Raw genomic sequence first — 20,765 nt, 5'->3', positions numbered from 1 at the left:
ATGCTCACACATATGTGCTGGATGATCTGACCTCTGAGTTAGTTTTAATTAATTCTGTTTGATTTCTGCTAATTTTCCCACCTTCTTTAAAAAGTGTAATGCCTGTTGTGCAAAGAAAGAAGCAGTGCAAATTGTTTTGTTCTGTTATTTCAGTATTTGGATGGATTGAAGTAACAAGGGCCTCAGGGCAAAGTTGAGGCAGATTTTAATACTCGCTAGGTTGGGCAGCAGATGTCTCCATTGGAATTAATTGTTGGATGAAGAGAGATGGAGCAGTGACTGACAGTTTGGTACTGGTAGCTTTGGAAAGGCTGCAAGATGAGGCATAGGTGTGGATTTGTGCTTGAAAATGAAGCCCTTTTTTCTGTATATGAGTGGTAATGCATCAGTTTGTCTTGGTAAACAGAAAGATGGAACAGTTACCATGACTTGCTTGGATAAAATGTTAATGTGATGTTACCAGTTTCCTGCTAGTTCCCTTAGCGTGAGGGTCCTATTTCAGAATTGCTCCAGAAGATTTTTGTGTAAAATCACCAGATGATTTTGGAAAGTGTTTCTAGAATAATGGCAATAATCTGTGTGTATCCAATGCTGCCACTTTCACAGTGTGAAAATCAGATCCTGCAGCTGGAGCAGTGGATGGAACTAATGTGGGATTCCTCAACTATTGGAACAGATCTGTAATGGATGTGACAATTAGAAGAAGACGTATTTATTTTGATGTTCTTCCCTTGGCAGCAGAGCGTGTTTTTTGTTGACAGTTTTGTTAGAAGTCTGCAGAACTGAGGTTTCATTACTTTGTTTTGTGAAAGCATTCTGTACTTCGGGAGCTAGGCTAAAAATATCTGCAAGCATCAGAGGATCCATTTCATAGCTTCATGAGTCTTCATATATTTAACGATATTTAATATATGAGACAGAGCTGATCCACAAGTTAAAAGCTTCTTATGTCATTGCTGGTCTCCTGCGTTAGTCAGACCCTGAAATTGTACCGATGTGCAGAGCCATGGGTGTGTGCTTCTACCTTAGCTGGGCTCAGGCAGTGAGGAAGAGACAGGGCTTCTCTTGTTCCTTTCCCTAATAGCAATCTGATGATAGCTGTCCCACCACCACAGGCCTCACTTGGGTTCATGCAGCAGTCTTGGTGGCCTTTCTGAAGGAGCTGTCTCAGCAGACAGGTGTTCTGACTTCCCCATCTCTGGCAGTGCTGCGTGCTTGACCTGGGCTATCTGCATCCTGGAATCAAGCTCAATAGTTATGCTTTCCCACAACTTCTCCCACCAAAAATGACAGCTTGATGTATGGTAATGTGTGAACTGTGCTATAGTCATTCGCACCTATCATATGTGTGAAATGGAAGTTTAAAACATAAATTTAGGTTGCTTTGATCTCCTGAACACTTTCATAATAAAACTAAAGCAGCACTTAACCATTTCCTTTTACCAAAATGTGAAAAACCTGCTTTAACCAATGACTTCCTTTGGTTAAATGAATCACACCTTGGCTTACCCGCAGATGCCAGATAGAGAATAGCTGGTAATCAGCATGTTTTTGTGTTTCAGAGATGAGCGAAATCAGTCCATCATTGTAAGTGGAGAATCTGGGGCAGGAAAGACGGTTTCTGCCAAGTATGCCATGAGGTACTTCGCCACGGTCAGTGGATCTGCCAGTGAAGCCAATGTTGAGGAGAAAGTCTTGGCTTCAAACCCCATAATGGAGGTAAGAGAGCTACTGCGCTAACTCCTACCCTTCTGCTGCAGTAATTATTCTGTGACTAACATAAGCATTCAATAAAGAGATTGATTGTTACTTTTATGGGGATCAAAAAAAGCTGGACTGAATGTTTTAAAATTTCATTTTTAAGCCATTTACCAGGAAGTGCTGTAGTCATTATTTTGTGTATATTTATGAAAGGTTGAGAGAAGACATGAGGTAATGTTACATTACTGTTAATGTATTTCTCATAACAAAGTAAATTTTAGATTAATATTGCTATAAATCTCTTCAACTTTGTAACCACCGGTAGTTTCCAGGCTGCCAGCCCAATGCAAGTGCAGGAGGCTGTTTTTGTGTGTAACATTCCAAAATGGGTGAAAATTTCTGGTCTTACCTGTAGAATACGTTAGAGAAATGTTGATTATATGCTGAGGGAAAGAGAGTCATTGAATAAAACAAATAGTCAATTTTAGCAGAATTTCATCAGGGAATACAGATGAGAAAGCAAAGTTACATGAGATGCACACAGTTTTGGAGGGGAAAAATAGCAGAAGACATAACTTGGAAATAATGAACTCAGACTATGATGTTTCATTTGTACAGTAATCTTCATGTTACTGTAGTCAAGTTCCAGAGCCATTGGCTTAGGAATGCGCTTGCTATCAACAGGCTGTGGGATGATGTATACAATTCCCTACTGTTCAGAGTCCCTGTTCTACAAGGAAGCTCAGAAGATGCTATAATTCTGATGTCATGGCCAAGCTGGAAACTTCTTAGGCTCATCTGAGTTATTTTCTAACCACTTTTTGCATCTTTGTTAACGTGTAGTAGATACAAGTTGTAGCTGAGGTTAAGGAACTCTACATCAGAAGTAGTTCACAAGAGAGAAGTCTTGGTGGAATTTCTGAAGCTTTGTTCATGAACATGCGCAAGCTAAGGGCGCATGTTAACCTACCTAAGAAAATGCTTTGTGTGATGGATGTCTTGGTGGATGTTTAGCATCTCATTGAAGTAGTATGAACGGACAGACGTGAGCAAATGGAGTGCACACAGTGAGACGTGAAATGGAAGGTGCTGCCGTTGTGTTTTTTCCTCAGGTATTTTAAAAAATGAACTCTTTTATTTCATCTTTCCTCCTGGCATGAGGAATTCATGATATTCAGACTATAGCTGCCCCATCGCAATTGTGTGTGTTCAGTCACAAGGTAATTGTGCCTGGTTTGTGGTGCTGTGTGCTGTTTTGAAACTGTTTGCGGGGTATATTGAGCTGTGTCACGATCAGCACTGGGCTCTGATGTCAAGTAACCAACGTGCTCAGTGATGGGAAGAAACCAGGACTGCTGAGCCTTGCCTTGAGCTGCTCCTACCCAGCAGAGGTAGCTTGGGCCCTTGGAAGCAATGGCAATTTTGCATGAATGAACTAACCCCAAAGTACTTCTTTCACTGCTGCAGCCGTCACAGTAAGCATTGTGTCATCCTTGGCTTTGTTGAGGTGTGGTGGTGCTGTTATTTTATTTTCTAGGATAATGATTTCATGAATCTGCATAGATCTGATGTTTGAATTACTTTAAAAGTTGTTATAATTGGGTGAAAGTTATCCTTCAACTTCTAACACTTGAACTTTAAATAGGCTTTAGAGTTTGTGTTACGAAATACGAAGTTGTACACAGAGTCAAGGATAGCAAAATTAATGTTCTGAACTCTTCAACTGATAAATCAGCAGAAACACAAATTAAACTATGTAGGTTGGGAAAAATTCAGCTTAGAAAAGCTGAATTTCAAATTTGTGAAGTTGAGCAGAAGGTAATTTTATTTTTTAATTTCTATGTCAAAGCTACCATTAATGTCAGAATTTCACATCATCTTGGCTTACTAAACACTCTGTAATATCAGGTGACCATTATACACTCACATTACTAGAAACTATGTGAGTAATTAGTTTTCTAGTTAATAGCTATAAACATTCTGCAATGGCAAATGCAGAAATAGTCAAGTCTAGAAACAAATCTTTATCTAAGTACCCTCTGTTCATTATATGGTACCCTGTCTGGCTATGCAAATTGTACAGCTTACTGTGTACTCTGGTCAGCAGTCTTTGTAATACCAAAGGCTTTCTTGACTGTTTGTATGTATACAGCTTAGGACTTTGGAACAGGCCCTATCAAAGTAATAACTGGTTTCTAAAAATATTGTAATGTTACAGTGCTACCTACAGCAAAAAAATATATCACAGAGGCAATAAGCTTAAAGTACAGGAATGAAGTTTGAATGCATTCATTTTGAATGAGTTTAGTATTTCTTAGGAACTGCAGGGATGCAGTTTGTTCTTTATAGCAACGATTCATCTGATAACCACTTTGACATCTGCTTGGACAGGCACACTGCTGCTGCCCTAATGGGGTTTCTCAGAGTCTAATCCCAGCTTCCAGTGCCATACGCTGCTAGTGCTCACAGATTCACTGCTGTTCTGCTTATACATTTGGATTATGTTTAGAAGAGAAGCTGCTTTCCTTTGGAATTCAGCATGTTGTGGTTTGCATGTCCCAAAGTTGTGGTATTTCCAGTCTGGTACCAGCAGCGGTGTGAATCCCAACAGCAATGAGGTGCTGCAAGTCGGAGGTTCTCTGAAACTTCTTTGCTGCCATGACAGTGTTGAAGACTGTCTCTGAATCTATAACCAAGCTGCTATGGCAGGAATTTAATTTCAGAGAAATGATGTGGGTCTGTACATGTTAACTTCTAGATTCTGTTTAGGCACACAGTAAATATTTTATAGCAGTACATTTGCAGAAGTAGTTTTGCAATGTGGTTGGTTATAAAATAATAGAAGTGTTAGCCTGACAGGGTACAGTGGCTGTTTGCTGGGTGATAGCTTTGTGATACATAGATGTACAGAGGTTGCAGGTACTCTGCATGTGTCTTTATACACATAGATGTGAATATGTACAGTGTGAAGCAATGGGAATGGTTTTATTTAACCCTTAGAAGAAACCAACGTATATGTAAGCATTCTGTTAGAATCTTTAGTTCCTTTTAAAAGATTTCAGGGAGCAATTAATGATACTTAGCTGGAAAGTTAGACTCTGGAAGTGAAATCATTTCAAGATCTGCTCCAGATCTCATGTCAATGAAATGACAATATTTGGATGTAACTTGCTGATCAGGCAGAGATTGTTCTTTGTTAAATTTGTGATTGTTTGAAAACTGGACAGACAAATGTTTTATGCATTTGTGAGCCATGTAGATGATATGCTAGATATGAGCATTTCTGAAAGCTGTTTTGCATTTACGAAATTCCCTCTTTGCAGTCTATCGGGAATGCCAAAACAACGAGGAATGACAACAGCAGTCGCTTTGGGAAATACATTGAAATTGGTTTTGACAAGAGGTATCGAATCATTGGTGCTAACATGAGAACTTATCTCTTGGAGAAATCAAGAGTGGTATTTCAGGTAATACTGATGCAAAGTTATTATTTATATATATGATTGTATATATTTATATGATTATGCTAAAAAAGCCATTGCTTGCTGATATCAGGTGTCTCTTGTAAGAGATGGTGGTAATGTATTTTCACTGTATGCATTAGCACATGCAGAGAGGGAAGAGAGAAGGAAAACCAAGTAGCTCTTCAAAATATGAATTATCCATAGTAGTAACATGCATATTTAAAAAGATGTGCATTTTAGGAATACTTTGAGTGCACTACTATGCACTAGTAGGTATTGGTTTGTGCTAACCATAGTGTTATAAAATTGGACTTAAAAACCTAACAGAAACGCCCATTCTCAAGAAGAGCTCTCTGTTGTGGTTTGTAAAGCTGCCATCTTATCTCATTTTAAATCTCATGTTAAAACTCACTGCTATCACACTGATTAGAAATCAGACCTTGAAGAATATGTTATTTCATCTCTCTTGAAGTCTCATTGTATCCTCTCTATATTTGCTTACCAGCCTAGCTAGAGCTTAGTAAAAATTGACTTACTCTTCACTGGCTGCCTAAAGGTATAAAGCAAATAATCACAATTTGTATTGTGTAAGGGTGTTACGTGAAGTGCTGCCATTTCAAAAATAAGATAAATTTGTTGCATGTAATTTAGCAAGAGTCTTTTTCTGGTTTTTGATTTGAATTGACGAAGTTTAGTGCCCTTAAGTTCAGAATTATGGTGTTAGTCATGAGTCATAACCTTCTGAGCTGTGTTTGTCTTCCATTTTAAAATTCCAGCTTTGCGTTGGCAAGAAAGATACTCTCTTCACCAGCTTACTATAAATGCTGAAGCAAATGGTATTAGTTATTTTTGGAAAATGAAAAGCCTTTAAGTATGATCATTTCGCTCACCCATAGAATCCTGATCTATATTTAACAGTAATCTACAATTCTGAAAAGTGAAATCATGCATTCTTTTAAACATGAAAATGTCTGCACGCTTCTTGCTTTTGAAAATGGATTAAATTAATAACGAAGGAAATGACAGATGATGAGTTATCTTCCTTTTTCCTTCTGACTTCCATGCTCCTTATGTAGTGCTGGAGAATGTATTAAACCTAAGGTTTTTTGTCTGTTTGTTTTTAGTGAAATATAATCAATCTCCTTCTTTTAAAGGCAGAAGAGGAGAGAAATTACCACATCTTTTACCAACTTTGTGCCTCTGCAGCATTACCTGAATTTAAAACTCTACGATTAGGTATGAAATTCACATTCCTTGTACTGTGCAAATGGATGTGTAAAGCAGCATCTCTGAGATTTTCTGAGCACTGAATATATTGAAAATAATTAAAATGACACATCTCAGGCTTTGTTGGTTGGTTTTGTTGTTTTGGTTTTTTTTGTTTTGTTAGGTAAAATAAAAGTAACAGATTTGTTTCTTCAGCATACTCTGATATGCTGTGGTTGTGGTCTTGCAGACTTACTATGTCCAGATTCCAGAGTATTTTTCCACTTGCAAGGGTGAAATTCTCTTCTCATGATCCTGTAAAACCTTTCTATTATGTCTCCAACAGCTGGAGAATTTTTTCATTTTGGTATAAGCACCTGAAAAGCTTACAGAGTATTTTGTATCTGCACACTGTGACTTGCACTGCTACCAGCAGTTATTCTGCCATTTCTGTTCATCCAGTGCTCACAAATCTGATAAATGACATTTTTGAAATAAAAAAGCTTTCCGGAGTTAGCTGTGTAGTGGGAAGACTGCACAGTATGTCAGTGGTGATTTCTGAAATATCCTTCTGCTTTTTAAGTGTTGCTCTGATCTTCTACACCTTCCTAGCACATTTAGGATTCACACCTACTGACTCAGGGAAAGAGGAATTGATGTAATTATAGCTAAAGAAGCCATGGAGCAGTCTTCTCTTTCAGTTTTCTTGAACTGTTAGTAGATCAGAAGAAGAGGACTCTTACTGCAGCTGAAAGCGTGGCCACAAAAACAAATGTATTATAACATCCAAGTAGTGCTCTCGCAATAAAGCCTATTGCTCTTCCCAAATGATACGAAGCGACAACAGGGACAAAGTAGACTTCTTTAAAATGTCCTCATGCAATAATAGCATAATAATAGCTGCCAAATAACCCTATAGTGCTGCCCCTGTCAATTCTGCACCTACCTTTAAGCTGGTTGGCTCAGGTTTGAAGAATAATTGTTTGCAAAATGATTATTCCACTGGTGTGGAAGAGTGAACCCACATTAGGTAAAAGAGTGTACTTGAGGGCCTGTCATAGGAAACATATAGTTTAAGAATACTTACTTGCACTGTTAAATCTTGAAAAAAAAATTGTTCTTCAGGTGAAGTGGATGCTAAGAGCCAGGAGACAAAAAATATACTGAGATATTTCAAATCACAGATTCTGTCAAGAGCAACTTAACCTTTACACAGCTTTACAGATGTGCAATGAGTTTCTGCGCTGGTGTGTGTAAAAGAGTTGGTTTTTGTCTTACAGGGAATGCAAATTCCTTTCATTATACGAGGCAAGGTGGAAGCCCTGTGATTGATGGTGTTGATGACGCTAAGGAAATGGTAAACACCAGGCATGCCTGCACTTTGCTAGGTAATTAGTAAAATATAATTGTATCTCAAATGTGATATGCCAGCAAATGTTTTCCACATTGCCTGCGTATATTTTATTGGTATTTGATTGTGCTTAAAAATATTCAGGGATTGAGATAGTTTTATTGCCTTTACGGGATATTTAAGTTGCGGTGTAATCACATACCTAGTGTAGAAGAACATATGTGAATGCTGGGTTCCCATTATGCAGTGCTGGAGGTCTCTGAGAAAGCATTTTGAAACAGCAACTAAAATAGTTCATTTTTCAGTATCTTCTTTGCATCTGGTAATAAAGCGGTTTTGATAGAATCAGAGCCAAGGAGCATGTTCAAATACCAATTGCTCTGAAAACATCCCACACGTACTAGTGTCAGTTTTTCTTCTCTTAATAACATTTTTCAGACATGACTCATGATTCTTTACTTCTATCTCCAGTCTAAACATTTTATTCATCATTTTTTCAGGGATTAGTGATTCCTACCAGATGGGAATTTTTTACATCCTTGCTGGCATCCTTCACTTGGGCAACGTGGAGTTTGCACCTCGGGATTCTGACAGCTGCGCCGTTCCTGTAAGTAGTGGGTGAGCTCAGGAGTGTGCCTTCTTTTCTGCCAGTCCCATCTTTTGCTTGTTTGCAAGAATCTTTCCTGGAAAAGAAGTAATAACATGAAAATGTGAACTGCATTGTTTCTAATTTGTTTATATTCTTTTGGGGGATGGATCCAATTCTTAGTTTACAACCTTTAGACAGTATTCTTTGTATTATAACCATGGTTGCCTTGATTTCTTCTAGACAGACTGGCTTGATAGGTAGGCCTTCTAGATCTTTATATTCCTACATGAGTACATTCCCTGCCAAGAGTAAATGGTTTGCAGGATGGGCTGCTTTGTGTTAAATGCCAAACTAGCCAAATAAGTGCAAAACAAATGTATTGCAAAGTTCTCTGGGATATCTAGGTGGGAGCCAAGGATATACAGATGTGATTAATATGATGCATTTAAGATTATTGTGGTTTTTTCAGTCTTTTATTAACTTTGTGGAGGTCCACAGTGAGAAATATGAAGTCTGATATGAACAAAACTTCTTTATTCAGTAAGGACCAAAGCTTCTTACTGAAGTTATTATTCTGGAGATGGGAAGCAAAAAAGATCTGCTTGTTCTATTCTTGTCACTCTTCTTTTCCGTGGATTCACAAGTGAGCAGTTTCTCTTTCTGCCTTTCCTTGAATGCCTACTGCTGTACTACACAGCCTTCATCATTCTCTGCTCAAACAGTAGCAGCAGTTGCAGGCTTTATTCTCCCTTTGCTGGCAGTCGGTTTCTCAAGCATCTGCAGTAGCAGTTTCTGGAGCTGAAACAACAGGTCCTCCATAGGACCACAGCTAATTAGTGTGCCTACTCTGACACCATCTGAGGAATCTAATAGATAGTTGCTGTGAAACCACAACAATAGTCTAGCTCTTTGATGTGCCTTAAAAAGGTTCTGACTACAAAGGAAGCATCATTTAATGATCACAGGTGGGAAGCAGATGAGGCCCAGGACATGATGAGGTAGCCTGGGTTGTAATGGATATCTCTGATGCTGTAATCCCATTGAAAGAATAGTACAAAGCTGAAAGATCCTGTGCAATCCTATCCTGATGTGGTGAGTGTGTAGCAGGCAGAGACAAATGTCTGCTCCCTGGCTTTGGCTACTTGAGCTGTGTTGTTCTCTGACAATAGCCATGTTGTGTAGAGCTCTGCTGCCATGCACATGGGTCTGTCTGGATGCAATGATGCAAGGTTGTGCTTTGGGAAGCTCAGTGGATGTCTACTCACCATGCTGTGTGAATTAATCACTTTGTTTAAAGTCAGTTTGAGTAACCCTAATTTGGAACTCTTTTGTGCAGTTCTGTTATTTTTGTTGTTATTACTTTATTATTGTTTTCTGAGCCATTTAAAGTGGTATGGCTATGCTGAAAGAAGATGTGCTCAGTTAACTGGATTTTAGAGGTGTAAGAGCACTGCCTTGGGGACTGTATGCCCTAAGGACTGCAGTAAGCCCCAAAGAAGGCAGAAGGACATAAAAAAAATATAAAAAAAAGAAGATAAAGCTGATGTACTTGAAGTTATTGGGCATGTAGTAATGGTTCCCTATAATCTGTCCTTGTCAAGATGCTGCTTGTCAGCATGCTCTTGAGCCATACAGTGCAAAGTGAATATGAGGAAGTAGTGCTAGGGGAATTCCTTTAGAGGAAAGACCTGTCTGTCCTTGATTTCTAACTTCTGGTTTGCTTGTTAGTAACGAAGTACAGTGACTTAACTCACTGAGTAGTAAACCCACTGCTCTGATTTTTTTTTATGCAGAAATGTTAAATACCCATTTCAGTGTGTAAGCCTTGCTAGTTGGTTTGATACCATAAACCAAAGGTCAGGTTTTTGTTTTTTTTTTAGTCTCTTTTTACATTTTTAAGTCCAATTTGAGAGTTAGGTAACATCCTTTCTGTTCTCTGATCTCTTAACATTCGTCTCCAGACTTCAGCAGGGAAATACTGTTTTAAATTCTGAGACCAGAATGCTGTATCACTTTGACACTTCTTCCTATTCATTCTTAGCTTGGGCTGTGATCCCCCACTATCTGTCACTCCCTGCCACAGGTGTATATGATTAGAGGAGAGCACTATGCAGAAGCTGTAGTCTGTTCTGTCCTCAGGACATAGCTGATGTCCTGTCCTCTGCATTTTACTCAAAACTAAGGCAGTTAGAGGTATTCAAAATGCAAAGTCCATCCCTGGGAAGCTAGATGACTCATTTTTGTGGGGGTTCCAGGTTGCCTGTGTGGGACTTCTTTACAAACACAGGTACAGTGAAATGCCTTTGGGGAAACTGTTTCAGTAATTTACTTCAGTGATGTGAATGTGATATGTGGGTAGGGAACTTGTGCTCTGGAGAAAGATAAGCTAAGGGAGCTGCACTTGCTGCTTGTGGTTAGATCACTGCAGGCAGACAGTTCTTCTGATTATGCGATTGCATGTATGCTACCAGTAATAATATTTCAAGACCTAATGATTTTGTTTTTATTAGCCCAAGCACGACCCCCTCACCATCTTCTGTGACCTCATGGGTGTGGATTATGAAGAGATGGCTCACTGGCTTTGCCATAGGAAGCTTGTAACTGCCACTGAAACCTACATCAAGCCAATTTCTAGACTCCATGCCATCAATGCCAGAGATGCACTTGCCAAACATATCTATGCTAATCTCTTTAACTGGATTGTAGATCATGTGAACAAAGCCCTTCATTCTACTGTAAAGCAACATTCTTTTATTGGAGTGTTGGACATTTATGGGTGAGTCTTTTTGTTAGAGGTACATCACTTCTTACATGAATACCTACCACATTATTTTGGTCTTTGTCATGCTACACTGTGTGGATTAAACAAACAAACAAACAAAAAACAACCAAAAAGACAAAACACAAAAAACCCTGAACTATACTTTTACCTGCTGCATTTTTCAGGTGAAGGAAGTAGATGTTTAGTCTTGATAGGCAGTCCAAGATCTTTGTCTTGACGTTTACTGTGAGATTTCAGATTTTTTTTATATTAGTTGTTCCATTATGTATTTTATTTGAGAAGGTCATATGCCAGTTGTCACCTCATGGTCAGAGTTGACAAAGGTAACTAACATGATCTCTGGGACCATTGATCCCTTCCTTGTGTTCCTCATCCCTGCCAAAAAATAGAGCATCCCTGAACTGCCCTTGCTCTGTGACTTGCTCTTTCCCTGTCTGCTTTGTTACATGGTTGTGGTTTTTATGCCTGGAATAATGCAATGAATTCAATTGAGAGGAGGGAGTTTAAAGTTATGGAATCATTTAATCTGTTTTTTTCATTGAACAAATACTGTTGAATGTCTGTATGTTTTAGATTTGAGACATTTGAAATCAACAGCTTTGAACAGTTCTGTATCAACTACGCCAATGAAAAACTGCAGCAGCAGTTCAATATGGTAAGTAGGAAATTACTGGCATTTCCTCTTCCCTTTCCCCTCACCGAAGTCCATTCTGCTAATTGGGTCCCCAGTGGTTAGGATGAATTCCTTCAGTCTATTAACCAGCTGTCCTGGCTGTGGGCTTTGGGGGTTGGGAAAAGATTGACTATCTCCTGAAAATAGATTTTATGACTAACTGCTGCTCTGGGACTATTTGAAATTCCGATCACAGTAACAATTGTGAGACAGAAGCAGTGCCTGGCAATTAAGACCCTGAGAATGCCTGTCAATGAGAACACTGTATGGATGAAGTTTGAGTTAGTTGTGTCTTCATAACCTGCAACAAGAGTCTCTGCACTGACAGAAGAGAGCAGAACTTCACTGCTGGAAGTCTGCCTTGCTCACTTTCAATGCTATTGCAAATGACTTTATTTTTTGAGGGTTTACAGCCATGTCCTTAAGATGATCACTGACTTGTGGCAAGAAGCGCCTCTTCTCCCTCCTTCAGAGAGATCATGATTCTCTCTTGTCAGCCCCAGTGACATTTTTAATTATATATCTTACCTGCATAATGATGAGGCAAGTTATTTATGCCAGGCCTGTTGCTAGGATGTGCTGCTGTGCTGGAATAGCTTTGAACTATATTTACAAGAGCACTTCAGTGATGGTGCGTATGTGCAGAACTGGATCACCCTCAGCAATTGTTTATCCCAGCAGCAGGGACACAGCCTGGGAGTAAGCAGCATGTTAGAACTGAGGCTAGCTTCCCAGCTCCAAAATGGCGTTTCTGTATTTATAGTGCTACAGATGGTTTCAGCTCCATAAGCTACATGTCATAACTGCTAAGCACAAGGTATTTCAGAGTTTTCTCAGCTCTGCAGAAAAATTTCATTCTGTGAAAATAATAAAGGTTCGTTTATTATTGGGATGGGATCACTGCTCCCATGTTCTCTTTCTTTCCTATGCATTTCACAAAGGATGCGGTAAAGAGGTGTTTGTATTGATTCCTTTCTAAGCTGCCAAGCTCTGGCCCTGTGGACACAGACCTATAGGACTGCAGCCTCTGCTACATGCAGTGCAGCAGGCAGATGTACTGGTTGCTAAAAACCCCGTGGGATGGTGCTGGCAGTCAGCAACCCTTCATGCACTGCCTGAGAAGCTGAAGCAGCACGTGGGCTGGCTCCGCACCCCATCTTCTCCTTCATCCAATAGCTTGTCTCTTGCTGGAGGCAGGAGGATGCAGAACGATGGAAGCAGCAGCTTCTGTGCTGCTTTTTGAGAAAGCAGGGCTTCAGGAATTGGGATAATTAAAGCTGTTGTTGCTTTGAGAAATGTCACAACTTAGATAAACATGAAACTGTGATGTCTTATCTACAGCATGGCTTTATTTTATGATGGTGCCCCTAGTATCCATTAACAGCTTCATACTTTTGTGTTGGCCAGGTTTTTGATAAATCTTCTGTCTGCTTCCTTATTCTTTTGGGAGTGTAGAGAAGGTGGATGTGCTGTGGGTTAGTGCAGTGTGTAGGTTGTAAGGGCCCCTAGGACAACACATTGGCCAACCCTTTCTGAGTGCAACTCGCCCACAGAACTGCTAATTTTTTTACAGTAAAGAAAAGGGTTTACATGTAGATGGCTTAGATATGATACACCAATAAAACATCATCATTTACTTTCCTGTCAGGAATTAACTTGCATGTAATGCAGCTGTTAAGTGGATGAGTGTGGAAGGGCTCCCACGGGCACTGTTAAGGAGCGCTGTTTTGGAAAGGATCATGTTAAGCTAATGAAATAAAAAGGATAAACTGCTTTGTCAGGGCAGCTTGTGCTGTCTTACTGATGTGTGCTGGAAAAGTGTGGAGTGTTTACGGCCTTCTGAGCTGAATTAGGGGGGCAATTAAGGCTATATCCAGAATCATAGGTGTTGCTGGCTGCCCCCTATGTAGTGCCTATAGTGCTGTTGTTCGGTGTTGGGATATGTTTTGAATTTATTTTTTTGCCTTATTTTAATTAATTATTTTAATTAATAATTTTACATTATTAAATGTAAATAGGTGATAAGATATAGTTTAAAATACATGGAACCAGCAGTGTTTTTAATTCTTAAAACACATGCTTGTGCTGTTAAGACCACAGTTTCCTTGTTTAATATTTTATCGTGTATTTTTTCCTGAAGTTGATTTCCTATGCACGTTGTTTTAAGCTGTGCAGGGTTTTGTTTTGTTTTCAATAGTATATTTTTGAAACGATACAATGCCATTTTTATTGATCTTGGTACATCGCATTTGTTGTGCAGATACTCTTAGTCATTCTCGCAGGTTTTTGCTGAAGTGTATATTTAGTGTAATACGTCACCTCCGAAAGAACTTATCAGTCATTTGAGAGAAAAATGGAACTCTGCTGTTTTACAAGAAAACACTGAAGGTTTATTGTGTAATTTTGCTTGAAATAGAGCAGTGTTCGTAAATTTGAAATGATAAGTGCGTGTCACATCCCAATTTGAAAGTTGCTCTTCCTGTACTTGAAGCTTTTTCAGGATTTTGTGTTATTTTTAGAAAAAGGAGCTTATAGTCACTGGGGAACAATGTGGGAAAAAGATAAGAAAAGCAGACCTTATATGCATAGAGTATGGATGAATGCATTAATTCAGTCTGTTGTTTTGAGGCCAGGAAAAAGGGTGAATTTGTCTTTCATAAACCTTGTTAAAAGGTTTATTCCATTTAACTTGTGCACCACTTGACAGCCTGGATTAATGTGCCAAGGTGAATTCAAGTGGGAGTTTGATGTATTTATTCTGCATTTTGTTTCACGGAAAACTGTTTTCTTTTTGCCCCATAGCATGTGTTTAAGCTGGAACAAGAAGAATACATGAAAGAACAAATACCATGGACCTTGATTGATTTCTATGACAATCAGCCTTGCATCAACCTCATAGAAGCCAAAATGGGAGTTCTGGATCTGTTAGATGAAGAATGCAAGGTGTGTTTTCGAGGGCTTTCATAGGGAAAGAGGTCATCATCTATCCTGCTACCTGGGGCCTCACAGGGAAAAATAATCTGCATGTAGCCATTATTTTGGTGCTCTGATGCTGAAATACTTTAAAGAATGTAGAAACAGAATTGGCAGAGAAGGAGAAAAAATGATTTTTAGTCATGCTTTTTTTTTCCTTTTTTAACATTAATGATTCTATGATAATTCAGTGGGAACTCAGCCTGTTTTTTTGTCCCTGTTGGTGGTAGATAAATTCTGACCCACTGCTCAGTCAGGTACCATTCCTCTGGGATCTTCACTGACATGTATGTGTGACATCGAAAGTGCTGTGAGCATCTTACATGTCGCATAGCAGCAATAAGGGCTGTGCCGAGTCCACAGTGTCTGAAAAGCAAGGACTTGGCTACTTGCTTAGGGCAGTGCTGGAAATCCAAGGAGCCAGAGTTTGAAAGCAAATTGAAAAATATCCCCTTGGTTTCCTTTGCTACTGAAAAAGTTCTCAGTACATTTTAAATGGCTTTGTGTTCTCTTACATAGATGCCAAAAGGCTCGGATGACACTTGGGCCCAAAAACTGTACAATACTCATTTGAATAAATGCACCCTCTTTGAAAAACCACGTTTATCCAATAAGGCTTTTATCATCAAACACTTTGCTGACAAGGTAAGGAGTTTTCTGCTGGTTACCTTTTTCCAAAGCTGTAGGGAATGAGGGGGTGGGAAGGGAGACTGAGACTAGTGCTGTCTTAGGGAGTGGGGCTGTGGTGGTCCCTGCCTGGGGGAAACTGGTGTCTAGGAACTGCTCAGATGTGTATGGGACAGCTGCTGGGTTGCCCTGCTGCCTGGTGAAACCTGTCTGCAGCTTGGATGCAAAACTGATGCTGTGCATTGACAGATGTTTCTGTATCTCATGCCAGTGCGTGAAGTTATCAGCTCTGAGTGCTTGTTACAGCACCGTTCAATCTGCTGGAGGTTTCAGCTGATGCTTTCGCCCTCAGTTCAGTCAGGGTAAGCCGCTTCAGCTGGCATGGTTTCAACAGCAGTTTTTGGCTAATGCCATTCATTTTGATGAGGTGGGGTAGGGAGTGCCCAGGAAACATTCCTACTGGCCACAAGGCAGAAAGAACAAGCTGAGAGGCTGACCGGTGGACAGCAGCCTAATTTTCTGCTTGGCTTCTTGTAAAACGTGTGCCCGCCTGTACACCAGCTCCAAAGAAAGTTGAGCTGGCAGCTGTACAGAACCAGGAAGACAAACAAGAGCTCCTGACTCCTATCACATGCTGTAATCACTAATCATCCTTTGTTCAAAATGTGCATTTGCAAGTCACAACATAAATTCCAATTACATGAGGCAAAATAGAAAATCATGTATCTCTCCACAGCTTTAGCTAAAGAGCAACAACAAACCGGTGGTAGTTTTGCTGCAAACAGGCAACCAGCTGACAACACACCCTGCTGGTATTGCTGGAGCAGAATGTGCTCTTCCACCTTTTGCCTCTTCTGGTCAGTGAGCAGCTATTTCTGGCAGACTCAGTGGAGTACATGTGCTGTCCAGCTCGGACAGCTGAGTTGAAAGAAAAAAGATCAACTCTGGTTTAAGATACTTGTCCTGTTAAATAAAGAAGCTGGTTCAGAATTTTGTCAGCTGTGTCAAAAAACTGGCCACAAGCTTGGGCAAGCTCTGGAATTCTTATCATAGGTCTGGATGTGCTGACTCGAGGGACTGGAGTTGTTTATTTGCTTCCTCTTGATTTCTCAAAAGTTCTTCAAATTGCACACAGAGGAGAGATCCTATTCTTGTTGGTTCAAGTGTTACCTTAATGAAAGCCCTGAGAGCTCTGTATAGATTTGTGAGTTCTGTTTCTTTTGCTACATGAGAGAGCAAGAAGGATTTAATTGCTATTATGCTGCTCAGTAGTCTAAAGTTCGATGTTTGAAAATCAGATGTTCCTATACCTGCTCTGAGAATCACAGTCTGAGGAAAGCTAAAAGGAGCTCCATGCAGGTACTGGCTGAGCTCTAAGCCCCAGCACTCTGTCTGTGCCAAGCAGTGTGTGCTTTCCTGTGTGCTTATGTGAGGGCATACAGACATCTTGAAAATGTAAGGCTGTAGCTGGCATGTGAGGGAGCTGCGTGCCTTGTCGTCATCTTTTCTGGGGGAAAGCAGAGATCCTGCTGCCCTCTCGTGGCATCATATCTGCCGTACCTGAAATAACATGCAGAGTGGGCTTCAAGTTGCGGGCAGACCTTGGAAAATCCCCTTGTCTTCCCCCTAAGAATATATTAGATGTTGTTTTTCAGCCTGAGGGATAGCGTCATTGTGTAAGAATTACTAAGTGGCAGTACTGGAAGATGTCTGCTGGTGGATGTCAGTCTGTCTGCTCTGAAAGAACAAAATTGGTTTAAGGGCTTGCTCTTGTTTTGTAGCCTGCACTTCTGCTGCTATGAGGTCAGAGGAGGCCTGAAAGCAGAGTTGCCATCCTTATGCTAATTGTCTATGAATTCTAAGGTGTGAACTTGTTGACAGGAGCTTTTAGCTTTTGTTCAGCCTGGAATGAAGACTGTGGAATATTGGGCTTTTTAGGTGCAGCTCCAGCCGGTCTTTGATCAAGTATCTGTGGCCCCTTGATAGAGGATCGCTGTGTGTTGTCAAAACAGGCAGACTTAACTGATTCTCAAGCAAATAGTCTTTCTGAGTACAAATGAAGCGTTTTCCTAACAGCTTGCAGGCAGATTTACTTTTTGCCTGTCAGCTAATGAGATTAGTTGTTTTGTTCTCAGTTGCACCCAGGCTTCTCACCATTTTGCAGCCCTGATGACTTCAATATGCTTAATACAAACATTGATTCTTCACCTTTGCAGTAACCATTCAGTTATGCTGTCTTACAGGCTCCTCTCTGCAGAGATATATCAGGTCTACTGCAATAACAGCACTCATCACTACATGTTTCGATGTTTTACACTTACTGCAAAGCACTGGCTTTGAGCAAAATCTGTATCTTAAGAAAGATGCAGCCAGATATTTTCAGCACCCAGAAGAGTTATATTTTAGTGTGAATGTTACAGCTGGTGGATTCTGTGCTACTTATTACTTACTTTTAATACTTCTTTTTAATTATTTTTTTAATGATCCTTTTCAGGTGGAATATCAATGTGAAGGCTTTCTGGAGAAGAATAAGGACACTGTTTATGAAGAACAAATTAAGGTCCTAAAATCAAGTAAGGTTAGTATGAGGATTATTTTTATTTTTTCTGTTGTTATAATGCCTTGAGTTAAGCATCATGTGAATTTTTTCATAAAACCAGGAAATTTTTCTGCCTTGACTGAAGATGAACATAGTTCAGATCACATTTGCTTGTTTATCCATATGAACTGAGAAAGTCCTATAGCCTAGCTTTTTTTCCAGCTGAGGAAATACAGCAGAGGCTGTATTTAACCTCTGATTCCAGTAGATCAAAATGTAACCTTTTTGTTCCCCTCTAATATACTGTAGTACTGTAAGAAGGCTTAGCAGTTAAGGCTTTTTTAATCTGAAATCAGAAACTGCTTGTTTATGGCCTAACAATTGAGCAGAATAGTGCTGCAGGAGAGACAAGTTCTATTCCAGAAGCAAAATGAAAGGAGGGGAATCTACAAACACTGAGGAAATGAACCAGAACTTACTGAGTCTCACCTTCTCAGTGACTGTGATAGATAACATCTGAATAGAAATACACTGCGTGAAGAAATATTATAGAACAGGCCTTCAGTGGCATCATTGGCTTTTTTAATGTAAAAAATGCTGGTTGTGCTCTTCTGAAAGTTAAGAGCAATTAACTTAACATTGTGGTCTGATGACCCTTGGGAATTTGCTATCTCTAATGACCCAGGAAGCTTGGTATCAAGGACTGACTGCTTAAAATTATACTGTTCTATCAAGAATTCCAACATTTTCTGCTTCTGTTTATATTCTGAGCTGATTTATGAAGTTAAATGATTAAAATGTGTAGTATAATGAAAAAACTACTGCAAACTTTCCGCTGAGAATTGAGAATGAGAATTGAAATGTCTCAAGGTAGTTGCTTTGCTGCGGGGAGCACTGCAGCAGCTCGGGGGCTGCCTTTCACTATGCTGAGTCAATCCAGTTCTCAGTGCTAAAAAACAAAACCGCTTTCTCCCAGTGTTAAATTTTGCCAAGGCAAGTATTTCCCAAAGAAGAAAAGTTTGAATTTGAGAACGTTTTTATTTTGCAGCAGACCCTATTTATTAGTAACTTTAATAGGATTATATTGCTGATTTTAATTCTTTCTTTGTTGTTGCTCTTCTCTGGGTTTGCTGTACACATCCAACAGAAGGTAATTCTAAATTGAATGCATCATCTGTCATCCTGCCCATGCATGCTTGTCACTGCTCGGGGTTTGAACATACAGCTCAAATGCTTCTTTGCTCTCTGAAGTGCATGACTAACTCTTCTCTTGGCAGGCAGTGTAATGCTGAGTTTTATTTTTTGGACTTCTCTTTAAATCCACCCACAGCACTTAACTTGAATTAGTTCAGTTTCCATGCATGTATCATGAAAGTACGTGCATGTCCTCAGCTTCTGTGCATGCTACTGGCATGTTGTTAAAGTCTTCTGCTGTGGTTCTGTATTGCAAGAAATTGTCAGTAAGATTGTATCAGCAGAATGTCAAATAGTTAGAAAAAAATTACAGGGAAAAGATGCTTGCTTGTTCTCTGCCCTGTGAGTTATCTGCCCTTTGATCAGTGTTTTCCCTGTCTTTGAACATTCCTAATGTTCTGCAAAACAAAGAAAACTGATAAGATAGGAAAAAAAACAACCCAAACCAAAACATATGTGCCCCTACAGTGTGGATCTTGTCAGCAGTGCTCTCCTGTTGACCTCTGCTGCTGGATGTTGCACCTTTCTTCTGTATGTAGTAAATAAAAGAGAATTTGAGACTTTGAAATGTACTTACCATTTTTACAGACAGGCTTTCTCAGGAGTGGGAACAGGGAGGAAATGTGTAGCTTAGAGCTCATTCATCCACCACTCAGACACTGGGGACCCCTTCCTCACCTTTGCTGCTGTTGCATTAAAGCATCAGTACTTTCAGACAAAGCATATTGCATTCAAATAAGTTTCTATGTGGAATTAAAGGACTCAGCTATGTAATTTAGATGGCTACAAACATAGCTTTATAATGTCTGACTACAGGTAACTGAATGAGCTTTCCAGCCATCCTAAACTCTTTGTCCAGTCAGTGGAAGGAGACAGCCTAAATCAGCCTCAGGAAGTGTCATTCATCCACAGCTAAATCTAAGGTGGTAATCTAAGGGAATCTAAGGTAACAAACAGTGCTCCTGACCTGTGAGACTTAGGTGAGATAAAGCTGAATTGCAATACTTCTCTTTAGATTTAGTGATTTAGGATACCTTCATAGCATTCACAGTCATTATATTAAGTTAGAGTTCTGTGCTAGATGCTAATGAGGACTGTTTGATGCCTTCTGCTAGCCCATCTGGCACAACCACAGAGCACAGATACCATTTTGTTGCACAGCATGTTTTGTTGAGTATTGTGCATGAGCACCAAAATGGCAAAAACAACTTTTAAATTTTTTGGCTTGTGCCCAGCCCATGCACTTTGTAGTTGAATGTTCCTGTCTCTTGTGAGAAAATGCACAGATGCTGGATGAAAGATTGTTCACTGACAGGTAGAGAAGTTCAAATTTTTTTATTTTTGTAATGCTTCTCAAGCTATACCATTTTTGGTGTTATTTTTAGGTACAAGTTGCCCTAAAGCAGCTATTATCTGTGGGTGCATTTTGTAGTTGTTAGGGAACCAGAAGATCTGAATGACAGCTGGAAAGATTTTTTAGGTTTTTCTTCCCCTCCCGCTGATCTGATAGCAGCTCTTCAGTCACATGAATTTGGCTGACAGCTTTTTAGCTGATGATTCCTCATTTGTTATTTCAATTTAGAGTGGTAAAAGAGGAATAATATTTGTTACTTGCTGGGTTATTCAGTGTCCTAGATGTTGCTCAACCACACAAAGGAAATTTACA

The 20,765-nt window shown here is 39.7% G+C and overlaps 1 protein-coding gene across 12 annotated transcripts in view; it reads left to right on the top strand.

Moving 5' to 3' along the window:
* The window catches only part of MYO5A (myosin VA), an 88,449-nt gene that overhangs the window by 31,765 nt on the left and 35,919 nt on the right, over positions 1–20,765 (top strand). For all 12 annotated transcript variants that reach the window (XM_085515545.1, XM_085515547.1, XM_085515546.1 and 9 more), the window contains exons 5-14: positions 1,563–1,719; positions 5,025–5,168; positions 6,320–6,401; positions 7,652–7,759; positions 8,223–8,329; positions 10,822–11,087; positions 11,667–11,748; positions 14,569–14,709; positions 15,259–15,384; positions 17,861–17,944. In XM_085515545.1, coding sequence (XP_085371671.1) covers positions 1,563–1,719; positions 5,025–5,168; positions 6,320–6,401; positions 7,652–7,759; positions 8,223–8,329; positions 10,822–11,087; positions 11,667–11,748; positions 14,569–14,709; positions 15,259–15,384; positions 17,861–17,944 — 1,297 coding nt within the window. The remainder of the gene's footprint in view (positions 1–1,562; positions 1,720–5,024; positions 5,169–6,319; positions 6,402–7,651; positions 7,760–8,222; positions 8,330–10,821; positions 11,088–11,666; positions 11,749–14,568; positions 14,710–15,258; positions 15,385–17,860; positions 17,945–20,765) is intronic.

Source organism: Coturnix japonica, chromosome 14 (assembly GCF_054131305.1).
Source record: "Coturnix japonica strain WE chromosome 14, WE-NBRP24, whole genome shotgun sequence".
In the NCBI taxonomy this organism is placed as follows: domain Eukaryota; kingdom Metazoa; phylum Chordata; class Aves; order Galliformes; family Phasianidae; genus Coturnix; species Coturnix japonica.
The sequence above is the reverse complement of the archived record's forward strand: the minus strand, read 5'-3'. Positions and strand labels throughout refer to the sequence as shown.